This window comes from Ursus arctos, unplaced genomic scaffold (genome assembly GCF_023065955.2).
Source record: "Ursus arctos isolate Adak ecotype North America unplaced genomic scaffold, UrsArc2.0 scaffold_22, whole genome shotgun sequence".
In the NCBI taxonomy this organism is placed as follows: domain Eukaryota; kingdom Metazoa; phylum Chordata; class Mammalia; order Carnivora; family Ursidae; genus Ursus; species Ursus arctos.
In genome coordinates, this window is record NW_026622897.1 from 1,914,185 (window position 1) to 1,928,759 (window position 14,575).

General features: G+C 45.6%; 2 protein-coding genes across 3 annotated transcripts in view; one reads left to right on the forward strand and one right to left on the reverse strand.

Moving 5' to 3' along the window:
- Nucleotides 1–14,575, reverse strand: part of PDGFD (platelet derived growth factor D) — a 224,810-nt gene that overhangs the window by 109,504 nt on the left and 100,731 nt on the right. The gene's annotated exons all lie outside the window — the stretch shown is intronic.
- DDI1 (DNA damage inducible 1 homolog 1) lies at nucleotides 1,125–2,324 on the forward strand. Its single transcript, XM_026505877.4, has one exon. The coding sequence runs from the start codon at nucleotides 1,125–1,127 to the stop codon at nucleotides 2,322–2,324; it is 1,200 nt and encodes a 399-aa protein (XP_026361662.1).

Here is a 14,575-nt window from a genome sequence, read left to right on the forward strand (position 1 = left end):
ATTGAAGGTAATGGCATATTGCGAACTGGTCTTGCATTTCAGAGACCCTCTGTGTTATCCACACACTCTCTTTCTTCATACGCCCCACGTCCAATGGCTGAGCACATCCCGTCCATTCTACTCAAGAACCACTCTTTGCTCCCCCTGCATTGGCATTGGTCCTCCTCGTATTTTCATCTCCTAGCAATGGCGTCCTCTCTGCGCCAACGAGAAAGCATCTACCTGGCCCTCTTGCTGCCATGTGTCCTTCACAGGTCCTGAGAAACCTCTTCCTTATATCAATTAAATGAAAAAGATAAACATCACAAACACCTGCTTCGAATTTTCCCACTTCCTCTTTTTTCTCTTTTCCTTCCCTCCCTTTTTATATTTTTGGAGGGAGGATTCTTGCTTATTGGTATGTTTACATTCCTTGGATTCATGTAGAACTCTATAAACCGGTTCCAATCATTTTCTTTCCAGTTTCACACCCTGCCATTCAAAATCACGTACAAGTCTGTCTAACAATGTCGGAGGTCTTCCTTTTCTCTGGGAAACAACAGGCCTTGTCATGAATCCTGGTTTCTGTAATTCTTGCCTGGAGCTCACTCGCCCCCAGTGTTCCGATTCACCCATTGCCCATCCATCCCTCCCGAGAAGGTGAGGTCCTCACGGTCAGGCACCAGGGCTGACCCACCTTTCGTCGCAAACACACCGCAGGCTACCCACCATGAAGGAAACATGCACTCCCCGTTTGGGGTACACGGAAAAGTACATGGACCCACTTCTCAGGTGACCAGGCTGGAATGGTGCCACATTGTTTAGGAAGAGCTGAAATCATCTTTTTCCTATCATGGGTGCAGCGGGGTCGGGAGGGCTGGCCTGGGGCCCTGCGACCGGGAGGCAGGATGCCTCCGTGGGAACGGGCGTTCCAAGTTCCACGCAGCTCCACACAAATGAGCCGTGGAACCCACGCTGCCTCCTCAGGGTTCCGAGCGGCCCAGCAGCGGCACTGAGGCTGGTGAGCCACTGGGCCTCGCGGACAAGTGGATGCGCCGAAGCCCAGCCGATCGGCGAGCCGGGCTCCAGTCAGCCAGAGGACACCCCGATGCCCGGCGCCCGCCCGGCCCGCACAGGCCCAAGTCATGCTGCTCACCGTGTACTGTGTGCGGAGGGACCTGACCGAGGCGACCTTCTCCCTCCAGGTCAGCCCTGACTTCGAGCTGTACAACTTCCGCCACCTCTGCGAGCTCGAGTCCGGCATCCCCGCGGACGAGATCCAGATCCTGTTCTTGGAACGGCTCCTGGCCGACGACCACTGCTCCCTGGGCTCCTACGGCCTCCGAGACGGCGATGTGGTAGTGCTGCTGCAGAAGGAGGCCGCGGGGCCACGGCCGCCCAGACGGACATCCAGCCTGCCGCAGCTCGACCTCTCCGGGATAGCCGTGCCCGGGACGTCCAGCAGCCGCCCGCTACACCTGCCGCCCCGGGCCCCGCCGGGCCAGCAGTCCCACGGCCTGGACTCCGGAGAGAAGAGGAGGGCCACGCGGGGTCTGGACAGCCCCGGGCTGATCCGGAGCATGCTGCTGTCCAACCCCCACGACCTGTCGCTGCTCAGGGAGTGCAACCCACCCCTGGCCGAGGCCCTGCTCAGCGGCAGCCTCGAGACGTTCTCTCACGTCCTCATGGAGCAGCAGAGGGACAGGGCCCTGAGGGAACAGGAGCGGCTGCGGCTCTTTGCGGCCGACCCCTTTGATTTGGAGGCTCAGGCCAAGATAGAGGAAGAAATCCGGCAGCAGAACGTCGAGGAAAACATGAGCATCGCAATGGAAGAGGCCCCGGAGAGCTTCGGACAAGTAGCCATGCTCTACATCAACTGCAAGGTGAACGGGCATCCGCTGAAGGCTTTCGTGGACTCCGGGGCCCAGATGACCATCATGGGCCAAGCGTGCGCCGAGAGATGCAACATAATGCGGCTGGTGGACCACCGCTGGGCTGGGACCGCCAAGGGGGTGGGCACGCAGAGAATTATTGGCCGGGTCCATCTAGCCCAGATTCAGATCGAAGGCGACTTCCTGCAGTGCTCGTTCTCCATCCTGGAGGAGCAGCCCATGGACATGCTTCTAGGACTCGACATGCTCAGGAGACACCAGTGCTCCATCGACCTGAAGAAAAACGTGCTGGTGATCGGCACCACGGGTACGCAGACTCACTTCCTCCCCGAGGGGGAGTTACCCCTGTGTGCCAAGCTGGCGTGCGGGGGTGGGCAAGATGAGCCTCCAGACAAGGAAGGAGCGGATACTATTAAACATTCGGTCAAGGATTTAGGACGGAAAAAGCGTTGAAATGGGGTATGAATGTGCCACCATCTTGAGGGAGCCTCAGGTCCCGGGAGATTCTAAGACATGAGCTCACTGGCAATGTAATCATTAAAAACATCAGTAACAACCAAACCCGGCTGTGAGACTGCCTTCTAGGATCCGTCCCTTTGGGAGTCAGGATTGCTTCCTCCACTTCCCTTCTCCAACGATCACGCAACCTCCTCCCGGGAAGGCTCTGGAGGCTCCAAGGGATTTCCAGATAACCCATGGAAGGAGCCCAGCCTCTGCCTCTGGAGGCAGTGTCCCCTCAGATTACAGGGTGGCTCGTCCAAACCGCACGCTATTCTGCAGATTCCCTAGAAAAAGCCATCACCGCAGGCCCGACCACAATCCACACGAAACGATTTCAGATCGGCACTAACAATTATGCACATAAGAGAAATAGCTTTATTTTCCCAGGGTTTGTTTTCTTTGGGAAAGTCTTAGAAATGGTGAGTCAGTTACACTCGAGGTGATCAATAGTTACAAATGTCTGTTTTGGATGGTACAAGGCTGATTTCCTCATATTTCATGTCTTCCCGTCCACTGGATGCCCCTGGACGCATGCTCACGGCAATCTGCCCTCACAGGCTATTTTTGCCACATTTGAGAAAATGGATTATTCTCCAGGAAGTCTGAAATAATGTCCTCTTTCCCCTGCATTCAAAGAAACCCTGGTTGTAAAACAAAGGCCAGCAAGTAGACTTTTTTTTTTTTTTTTAAATTACGGTGCATGTTGGAAGCCTAGTGGTTGTCACGGTGAGGCCAGTGGGACGTAAGAGCAGGCAGTGGTCCAGATTCCCTAATACTCATTTCAACTAAATCATCTTTAAGAAAATTAAAAAAAAAAAAACAAAACACCCTATGCTTATATGTTAAGCTGCTACAGAAATACTGTTTGAACAAAGGGTTTCCCTGTTAAAGTAACATTTGAAAACCTCTGAATGAGAAGACATCTGAGTCCTCATTCAGCTCGATGATCCATTCGAACAACCCATCCCGTGTTACTCCTGGAAGATCCCAGACCCCTTACGATCTGTGCCTAAAACCCCTGACATACAGGTTCAGCTGCCTGAGGCCATCAGACTCCGAGAATGAGGGTTTCAGGGCAGTAACCCACCAAGACTGATACGGACAGAACAGAACGGTGCCTTCAAAGTCAAGACACACGCGTTCTGGTTCTAGCTCTGTATTACTTAGCACATCAGGTCACATTTTACACAACTCCGGTTTCCCGTCTGTAAATTACTTTGGAGGGGAGAGCCATTTTCAGGTACCAAGACATCAAGGGCATCCTTTAAGTTATTCTCTTTTACCAACAAAATCGAAAGCTACTCAAAGCATTCCCTAAAAGCTACAGAAAAACAAACAAACAAATAAATAAATAGTCCGTCCCTACCATCACCTTTTCCTATGCCTTTCCTGGTCTGCTTCTTGGTGAAACTAACCGTCTTTTTTCTCTGGCATCACCTATTCCCCTCCAGCCACCGTGAGTTCACCTGGCATGCTCTCCTTCTTCACAGGTGGTCCCGTGCTCTCAAGCCCCAACCTCGTCTACATTCACACCAAGGCTCACACCCACTAAACTGCTGAAACTGAGCAATGGACAGACTTCTCCGCTTTTGCTTCTAAGTCCTCCACAAATATAACTAACAAAATGAAGGACGAAATCCAGAGTAAAGCCAGGGAGAAGCAATGCAATGCCTGTCACCAGATGAAAACGGACACGATAAATACAAGGATTCCTTCACAGATAAAAACACGCATGATGCTCAGCGGTTTCCACCAGACTTTGTTTCCAGGCCCATTTATGTAAACTGCATGTCTGATGAGTATATACTATGTGGGACAGCTCAACGTAGAAGTCTGACATGGAGCCAATCAGGTCATCCAACCCGTAAAAGCCACTCTAAAAAATCACCAGGTCTTTAAGCTAGAAGATGGTCTGCACCATGTCAAATCCAAACAAACCCACCCTCCCTTCTCAGAGGAGCACCCCTTCTAAAGTAGCTACGGTGGTTGAGGACCTGTCTCAAGAGTTCTTCTTTGTTTCTGGTTTTGAGCTGAACTCCATTATTCCATAACTTCCAATAAATTTGTCTACACTCCTCCTTCTTCCAAGAACATATTTAATTAATGTAATTTCTCTGGCATGAAAGAATCCTTTGAATATATGAAATCAATGTCATTTGAGTATTCTCTTTTGTCAGCTTTCGCCAGATTAACTATTTCTCATAGCGTAAATCTGGAGTCACCTACAAATTTCTGTCATGTTCCTTTGGACATATTCCAGCTTCTAAAAATATTACTCGAGGAAATGGGTTGATAAATTAAAAATACTTTTATTGAACTGAAAAGCAATAATCTCAAAGAAAAATCAATAAACAGAGTGAATTAATTAAGCAATGCCCTTCCTGATTAAATTTTAACATCACTGTCTTTCGAATCAGAAAGTATTTTAAAAATTAGTTTCATGGATTTAAATCTTGACTCAAGCCTCTGTACACTTGAATAGTCCTAATCAATTAAATCTTAAATGGATTAGTTTTAGTAAAAGGTAACATCTTTTGCATGCCTATCATGTAAATTAGGTATTACTGCCATTAATCCTAAGAATAAACCCTCAAAATAGTCACCATTAATCTCATTTAACAGATGAGAAATCCAAGGCTCAGAATGATGAAGCTTTCTGTTTTTAAAACTTTTTGACAACAATCTACATTTTAGATTGTGACCCAGTTGCACACCACATACACGCAAACACACGCACACGCACACATAAACCAGTCTGTATATGACACAAAAGGACTCTTGAAATAACATGAAATGTTGTATCCTTTCCCAGTCTATTACTTTGAAAAATTATACTTTTATTACTTAAGAAAATATATCAGACATGTCCCACTCATTGTATCCCAAAAACGTATCCTGACCCACAATTTGGAAAAACCGGACTCACCAGATCACTGAGTTTGGGTCTTTCTGATTTCAAACGCCAAGTTCTCGCCACTACTCAACTCTCTTTATGTGTCACAGCTGAGTCCCAGCTACCAGTTAAAAATGTTACAGAATGTCACTAACGGAGATTCTTGCTACTGCAGGCGACTAAAACGTGTGCGGAAGTTTTCATAAGATGGGTGAGACCAGTGTGCAGGGCCCTCCTTTGCTGAAACAAATGGCGATAAACAGCCCCACTGCTCTGTCCGTGAAACAAAACCAAACACCTATGGAAATGACCTAAACACCACCAGGAAACAGAGAAGCAGCCAGCAGAGCACACGCGACAACTATTTATTAAACACCTATGAATTAAGACCGAGCCAAGTTGTTGCAAGCGTGGAAATGACTAAGTTACACTTGCAGACCTGAAGGTGAGCACAGCCTGGTAGGGCAGGGGAAAGACTTGTCATCAACTCAGGACAAAAAGGGAGCACGCGGAATTAGTAATATGTTGGTGCAAACGAAATAAGGGATTTTTATTTGGGGTTATTATTAAAGCAAAAAGCAAGCCAGTAAAATGCACTTTCAATATGTCTAAAATGACCTTCACTGATGCTAGGCAACAAACCAAGCATTCTCTCCTTCTAAAGCTCAGGCTGTTAAGACATAACTTACAACATCTACTGTTGGGGATCATCTACTCTCGGGAATTTACTACCTGGAAAACCATGAACAAACCTTCATTTTTCTCTCTTCCCATTAGAAATCAGGATAAGCACACCACAGGATGAAACTGGCCTAAGGCTGTTGAAGATAACAAGCCCTTTCAAAAAAATCCATTAATCCCTTGATTTCTCCTAATGTCCATTTAAATGCCCATCTTACCTAAAAGGAAATCACTGTTGTTGAAAAGCACTCATTTCAAGACTGCAGTAATGCATTCTGCCACAGCTCCACCAGAAGACTGATGTTTGGGATTTGTAGAACACACAGCCTCCACTTCTTTCTTGTTATACCAGGTCATAAAAGTTCTCTTGTTCCTAGGGGAAAACCTACCCCCCTCCCCGGCAAAGAAAAAGAAATGGGTGTCTCCATATATGAATTCCCCTTCACTGCAGGGACTAAATGTTGCCTTTTTTTTTTTTTTTAATTTATTTGAAAGAGACAGAGAGCGAAAGAGAGAGCACAAGTGGGGGGGGGGGGGCGGCGGCAGAGGGAGAGGGAGAAGCAGACTCCCCACTCGTCGAGGAGCCCAATCCAGGACTCGACCCCAGGACCCTGAGATCATGACCTGAGCCAAAGGCATACTTAACTGACTGAGCCACCCAGGAGCCCCTAAACATTGCTTTTTTAAGAGAACACCATATTTATTTCAGAGGGTCATTGCTGACATCCAACATTCCATAAAGAGAAATGTGAGTGAAAGGAGGGAGAGTGATCTGGGATGTACACCAGAGGGAGCCCGCTGGGGAAGATATTAATCAGTGCTAACATTCACAGCGGTTCTTTGAGGTTAACAAGAGCCTCGAAAACCCAAGAGGAACAAAGGTGAAGTAAGGGTAGAGAAGAAAGAGGGGATTAAAAAAAAAACAAAACCAAAAAATCTGTGTTGCTTTTAAAACTAATTCTCTCTTGGTTTAACCGCTGTTTCATAAGGTGGGTGGGGACTGGGCTGAGATTAAGGATTAGCTCTTAGGTCCACAATACCTCATCCATGGTTGGCAAGTTATCCAAAATGAAAATGTGTTCACATTCCAGCCCGAGTCCAACATGCTTTTGAACCCTGGCTTGTTTGCATGTCTGGGTCTACCTGTTAGAATCTCAGAATTTCTGAGTCTGTGATCAGAAAAATGGGGTCTGCAGTCATGCTGTGCTTTTCTTCAAGGATCCTTTTAAGAGGCTGTGGAGATGAGCACCCCTGTGGGGGCTTTGTCTCTTATTACTGCACTGAATGTTTTCTGATGGTTTCTTTCTTCTTTTTCCTTTTTTTTTTTTTTTTTTTTTGAGGAAAAACTTCTATGATGAATCCAGCTCTTCTATTTCTAATCAGTAAGGCTTATTTTAAGAACATCATCAGAAAAATCATAAGATAATTCCCTCCTGTGTTAAAGTCCATGCGAGACAACATGGGCTGGGCTCCAGGTGGGAGAGAAGCCTCTATTTTCCTACTGTTAATTGATATATTGATGCTGTGTCCCAATAAAATAGAGACTAATTACCAACATAAGCATATCCCAGGTAAAACAATCACTTAACACCATCCAATCCTTACCTACAATACCAATCACAATTCTAAAATCTTCCTCTACTAGCACTTCACTACAAGGACCTTGACGTGAAGAGGAAAATGAATTTAAAATTACATTAATTCATATAGTCTCCCTTCAAACCCATGTCATGTCTTGGGATTTAATTAGTCTATCTGTCAGAAAGTATCAATGTTTCGCATTCATAGACATCGCTAAAAATTCAATATACTTTTTCAAGAGTCCAGTCACTGTCCTATGTCATGCAGAGAGATAAGGAAAAATAAGTTACAGTCTTAGCTTTTAAAAGTTACAAGTTAAGGGGCGCCTGGGTAGCGCAGTCATTAAGTGTCTGCCTTCGGCTCAGGGCGTGATCCTAGCGTTGTGGGATTGAGCCCCACATCAGGCTCCTCCACTAGGAGCCTGCTTCTCCCTCTCCCACTCCCCCTGCTTGTGTCCCCTCTCTTGTTGGCTGTCCCTGTCAAATAAATAAATAAAATCTTTAAAAAAAAAATAAGAAGTTAAGGGAGCTAGAAAAAAAAAATGCCAAGTAAATGGTTGCAAAGTAATGTTGAACTCAGTGCTGAAGCATGGGATACAGAATGAGTTCAGGGGATGGTCTCCTCCATCCGGAGATGCTCACTACCACACAGCAGGAGCTCTTGGGCAACATTTTATTGAGCACCTACTGTATGCCAGGCACTATTCAGGCCTGGATTTGCAGCAACTACTTTCCGGTGCTCATCGGGGGCTTTAAGTTACAGCCAGGCAAAGAGGAGACTCTGTCCCCTCCTCAAAGATGGGTCGCTCAGGGTTACTTTGAGGGGAGCCAGCTAGCCTGCAGCAAATTCTCAGGGTAAACGTCAAGGTGAAGTCTGTGCTCTGCTTCTGCCTTGACCCACGGTGACACTGTGCTCAACGTCCTTCCTATGACGGGCTTAGTCTTGGAGCGTGGTTTGACAACAGTGGACAAACACTCACAAGCTCATGAAAAGGCTTAGGGCTCACACCATGCATGGACAACCAGCAACACAGGCAGAAAGTCACTATCAAGATGAGGCTACGTTCTGGAACATGTGTCACACACTGAAACTCCAGGGGAGAAGAACTGGGGTTCTCAGGCACAGTCAGATACCAACCAGATGGCACTTACATAACTGTCTGGGGATTTGGAAAACCTGGAATGGGGCCCAAATTACAAACAAAAACCTAGTAAGGGTTGGGACTTTCAGAAGTGATAATAATCCTGTTCATAATTATATTTTTCGTCTTTGGTATTTTGTATGAGGCCAACAGTATCTGTTTAACAGATATAGATTTAAAGAACGAATAAATGGAAACATCCCACATTTATTAACAAGCTGATGTGGAGAAAGTGTGACTTTTTATTTATTTTAATGTAAAAATATGTAAGGTATAACTAAATTATATATAGACAGATTTTCTTTGTATAATTGGAATAAATATGTTCTGGGTTAATAACATGGTTGATATTTACATGTACAGATTTAAATGTAAGTGACCCAAGAAACCAGTCCTTAAGGTGCTTTTAATCTGGTAGAGTTGCCAATTGTTCCACTCTAAGGACAATTTAACTAGTGTTTGCAGGGGCGAAATCAGTCTGGTTTGAAACCAACTGTCTAGTTTCCTGGCAATTCCCTCAGTCCCAGCCAACCCAGAACCGTCGGTCACCCTGCAAATGTTAGAAGTGGGTTTTCAATTTAAGGCACACGAACATCCTGTGGGCCCCTGCCGACAAGCTGCAGACTGAACAGGCCTGAGGGATCGATGACCCGTGTTACCAGTATAGTCCAAACGTACGTTGGGTGTAGAATGTCCTGATCTATTTGCACGGAAGAAATAACCGTATTGAAATGCATTCTTCAAATATTGCTGGACTGGACAGTTAATCATCTTAAAAATCATAGAAAGCCACATCTTAAAACAAGTACTAAAAGAATTTAGTGAAAGAACCCTGTATATTTTCTTCAAGAAAATCCACAATATACCTGAAGTTGACAAAGCTGCTTTAACTGTCAAGTCTTCTTAGAAGTGCTGCGTATGTACACTAGACAATACGGAAACGAGATGAGTGCAAACTGATGTCCGAACACGGGAGCATGGGGTCCTCAAAATAAATACTGCACATAACAATGAACTCAGATTATCCTGAAAAAGCACCAATAAAACAAAATTATGCCAGTGTTCACACTTAGGATAGATTGAATTTAAGTCTCAAAGGAGCAGAAACTTCAGAAAGGAACACAAACGAAGAATGATGTCACCTCCGCATTTGTTCTGAGTTGCCATGGAGCTCTCCGAAGAAGGGCAAGGCGCGAGGAAGAGAGCGGAAGGCAGGTCTGCCCTGCCCACCGGGAAGCACAGAAGACAAGCGGTTTTCTGATAAGAAGTTGCGCTTACAGCCTGGCCTGCAGGCGAGCCTACAAGAAGCCGCCCCGCTGAGGATCTGGTTGAGGAGTGGAGACACAGGGAGGACCCCCGATGTGGCAGAAAGCTGCACAGAGCTGGGGTTGGGAGGCAAGGAGAGGGAGTACGGACGTAGGGCTGACAGCAACGTTGCCATGGAAGCCGAGGTCTGAGACGGTTCTAAGGAAAAGAGGTCCCCACTAACATTCAGAGGACCAAATAATGTGAAGAAAAGCAAAATGGCCAAGTGAGACTTTGACCTTCACCACCAAAAGGACAATAAAGTCTGTGACCTGGGGCACCAGGGTGGCTCAGTCTTTAAGCGTCTGCCTTCCGCTCAGGTCATGATGCCAGGGTCCTGGGATCAGGCTCCCTGCTCAGTGGGGAGTCTACTTCTCCCTCTCCCACTCCCCCTGCTTGTGTTCCCTCTCCCGCTGTCTCTGTCAAACACATAAATAAAATCTTTAAAAATAAAAATAAAAAATAAAGCCTGTGGCCAGAGCGGCCTTCCGAGAATTGAGGGAGGGAAGTGGAGGACTTAGGTGGCACCAGAAACACGTCCGCAAGGCCACGTTTCTTATCTGCTGAGCCAGTTCTTCGATTTACTGTTTCATAACTTCCCTTCTAGCCTATCTCCTCAAAAACACAGAAGGAACCGATATTAAGAAAAATTTATATAAATATACTAGAGCCAGGCTGCAAGCGTTATTCTTGCATGAAGTTAAAGCAACAGATGGACAGTTAAGAGTAAAACAGAAACAAAGATATTCTCTGTTCAAACACCGCCAACTGCCATGACTCGGTATCCATGGTATCCAGAGCAGTAATTGACGAAGACCCATCTCATTGCTATTCCATAAGCTCTCGGACTTTATGTCCCATATGGCAAGGTCTCCACTGTCAGAGCCTCATTAAGTGTCTGGCCTCAAAGTCTCTTCATTAATACAAGAAACCATAACAGGGCTTGCTCTTTTTCTCTCAGTGTTTAATAATGAAGTTTTGTGAAAAATGCAAAAACCTTTCCGGGCACCTAACTCTTCACAGTGATTCAAGATAAATTGCTTTTAAAAAGCCATTTTGCAAAAACTCCAAAAGAACAGTGAGAACATACTGTTAAATGCTTTATTTTTCGAAAACCATTCTAAGTATCTTTCAAGTTATAGCTGATACTGTAAAGGACATGTGGAAATTTCAAATTCCCACTTGCTTTCTTCCCACAAAGCTTTCTAAGGCTTTGTGAAGGTCTAAAACACCTGGCAACCAACCAGACGGTCCTGTAGGAAGCTCAGAGGAGAGGTGAATGCTTCAGCGTCCTTTAGCTGAAATGCCATGAAGATTAAGTGATGGTGACCGGTCGGAGGAAATGCGTCACGTTCATTAACAGGTGGCCGAAATGATTTACGAGCACGTAGCTACGGTAAACCTGCTACATCTTTGACAGCAATTAAGACGCGCTGACTTATTTCATTTTCCCGAGATACAAATGAATCATCCCGTACACATTTGTGAGAAGCCTACTGCCTCCTGGACTCCATATGCACAGGAGCCTCCAAAGAAAACCAGTGGGCACTGTAGGGAGGCAAAGAAAGAAATCACGTTTAGCTTTAGAAGCCAACTGAAGCAAACGTTTCCTGAAGAACAGCGGGTCCCGCACCGCAGAGAGGTTAGGAAGGGGGCTGAGAATTTGTGGCCAGATGGAGGTGGTCGGTAACTTTGGCAGGAAGGACGGATGTTGTGGGTGAGGTGGAGACCAGAAGGTTCCTCTGAGGAAGTCAAGGGGTCTGTGGGAGGGAAGGGGAGAGGTAGGACTAGCAACTCTCTCAGGAAAGAATTCTTCCAGAGCATTCTACCTTCGTAGATGTAGGGGCTGTGAGAGCATCTGTGTTACTGTGGAAGTTACTGAGTATACACACATGTAGACGGGAATAATCTGTGGGAGGAAGAAAGTGAAGAAACTAGAGAGAACAAGGATAACTCGAGAAACACAGTCCTCGCGTGCAAGGGAGCAGGGGGGCCTTAGGAGCAAGAATTCATGGCTTGTGGCTGGAGGTCCGGCAGAACATACTGATGCAAACGCACATGAGCTGGGAGAGCTGATGGTGTGAGGACAGCTAGTCACCTCTACCTTCTAGTCTCACGGGACGTTAGAAGCAAGAGCACCAGCGAGGCCTGAGCGGAGGGTAAGGAGGGCCCAAAGACTGAGAGAATGAGACTCCTTCTGGAGCAAGAAAGACTAGACTGAGCAGGAAGGGGACTGACCTTCAGACCTTCCTGAAGGCCCACTTAAGCTTCCAGTTTCAGTATTTCAAGTAAGACTAGCTCTGCTGGGGGCCGCCCTGGACAGAAAGAACAGGGCCGGAGGATCGCCGCAGAGTGCCCCCAACCCTGAGACTCTCACTGTAACAACAGGTGTGGATCTGGCAGGGGAAGCTTTCGCGGATGGATAAACCACACATCCATTCAATTCACCACCACCAGTCCTCGCCCTCAGCCCCCAGAGCAGTTTTTAGGCTGAAAACAGGCTGCAAGCCGGGCAAAAAGAACAGAAGTTGGGTCTGTCCTTGCTATTTCCTCAGGCCATAGAGGTACTAATAAGCTGGGAACAGGCTGCAGATTAAAGCCAGGAAGAGGAACAGCCAGCAAGGGTGATCCAGCTCTCCATTATTATGGAAACCACGGTCATTAACTCTCATAATCATTCAACAGAAGGGCGTGCCTAGTAGTAGCAGAAAAAAAAAGTTTGGTATTCAGGTATCGCCAGTATGGTATTGAAGAGCACCTCACTCCCATAAAATGAGAAAAATTAATTTTAATTGTATTGACCATAAGGCCTCCAACATGAACTGAGAATTAGCTGACAAGGACAGGCCAATTATTAAAGGCAATATATCAAATTCTACTCAAATGATCAGTGGGGTGCTCCAGGCACTGCTGTTCGTGACCTTTCTAGCTGACGCCTTCATTAATGATGTCTAAGAGGAGAGCCAGCATGGGAATGGATTTTCAGAAATGATTCTCCCCTAGGAGTTATTCCAAATGCAAGCTTCCAACATCACAGTAATAACTTGAGTAGAAATGAATACAAAGGTTCTTGGGAAGATGTAAAATTCAAGACAGGCAATTATACAGTGAGATAACACAGATAGATGGGCAAAGTTCTAGGTGAAAACCTTAAAATAGTAGGATGGTGACAGTAGCAGATATACCACCCCAAACTGCCCCTTTGACATACTGATTATTTTGAGTTAAAGTTACTTAAGAAAGAGCCACGGTGAGGAAAACCGTCCGGCCTCCTTCACCCCCTGAAAGCAGGAACAAATGTCCCACGCAGAAGGCACCGTCCTTTGGCAGGCAGAGTAGAAGGCATCCTTACCATCAGAGATAGGGACCTTAGTGCTCAGAACTAAGTATAAATAAACCTTGCTCCTTCTTTCCTAATTTGTTACCCCACACCCAAACTTCTTTGTCTTGCCAAATCTTTACAAATTTATTGTTTTCTTGTCTAAAAGATATAAAAGCTGCCTACTTTGGTCACTTCTTTGAGTCTCCTATTTTTACGGGCTTCCATACATACCCAATTAAATTAGTTTTTCTCATTAATCTGTCTTATGTCTAAGTATTAGATCAAAGAACCTAGAAGGGGAAATGGGAAAAATTTTCCTCCCCCTACAACGGTGATTTGGGGGGGACCTCAATGATTATGCAGTCCCCAAATAGTTTTATTACTGACATTTATTGAATAAAAATGCCTGCCAGATATTATAAACACTACTGTTGTGTCTACAGAAAGTAATCAAATATAGTACAAGTATACAAATAGCCATATGCTTTTTTTTTTTTTTCAAAAAATTTAAAACACATTTTTTGGTATACGTTTTCAATTGGGGTAAAATTGACGTAACATAACATCAACCATTTTGAAGTGGACCACCCAGTGTCACAATGTGGTACCCAGATCCAGAATGTTGTCATCACCCCAAAAGAAAACCGTGCACCCACGAGGCAGTTGCTCTGCGCACCCCCCCCCCCCCCATGATTCTCCTAGCCCCTGGTAACCACCAATCTGTGCTTCGTCTTTATGGAACTATGGATTCTGTATATTTCATCTAAACAGAATCACACAATATGTGGCCATTTGTGTCTGGCTTCATTCCCTTAGCACAGAGTTCGGAAGCAGGTGTCACTACTTCATTCTTTTCTGTGGCCAAAGGCAACGTGCTTTTGAGTGAAAGTGTGAACTTGCAAGCACGGCATGGGCCTCCCCCGCAGCACACAGAACCCAGCAGAAATCCAGTAAAACCCAGCCTATTCTGATTAATGACAACTCTTACGGACGGAAGAGCCAAAAAGTGCTTGTTTCGTTAATCTTACTCTGAGGAATCATTCATGAAACTAAATAGAGAACCCTGTTAGAGAACCCTTTCTTTACTTAAGTGACATTTGGCTCTTTACTAATGAGACATACAAACTCTTGGCTAATTACTGATGAACTGGAAACCTGGAATTCCTTAGCTAGAATGCAGAAGGTGCTCAGTAAATTTCGGTGGAGTGAATGCAATACGAAAAGAGGAAACTTTGGTTTTGTTTGTTTGGGCATTTTTTTTGCTATTTTTTCTCCCTGCC

What these genes read in the sequence shown, in the direction of transcription:
- DDI1 (XM_026505877.4), top strand. Translation starts at nt 1,125, where the DNA reads ATGCTGCTCACCGTGTACTGTGTGCGGAGGGACCTGACCGAGGCGACC.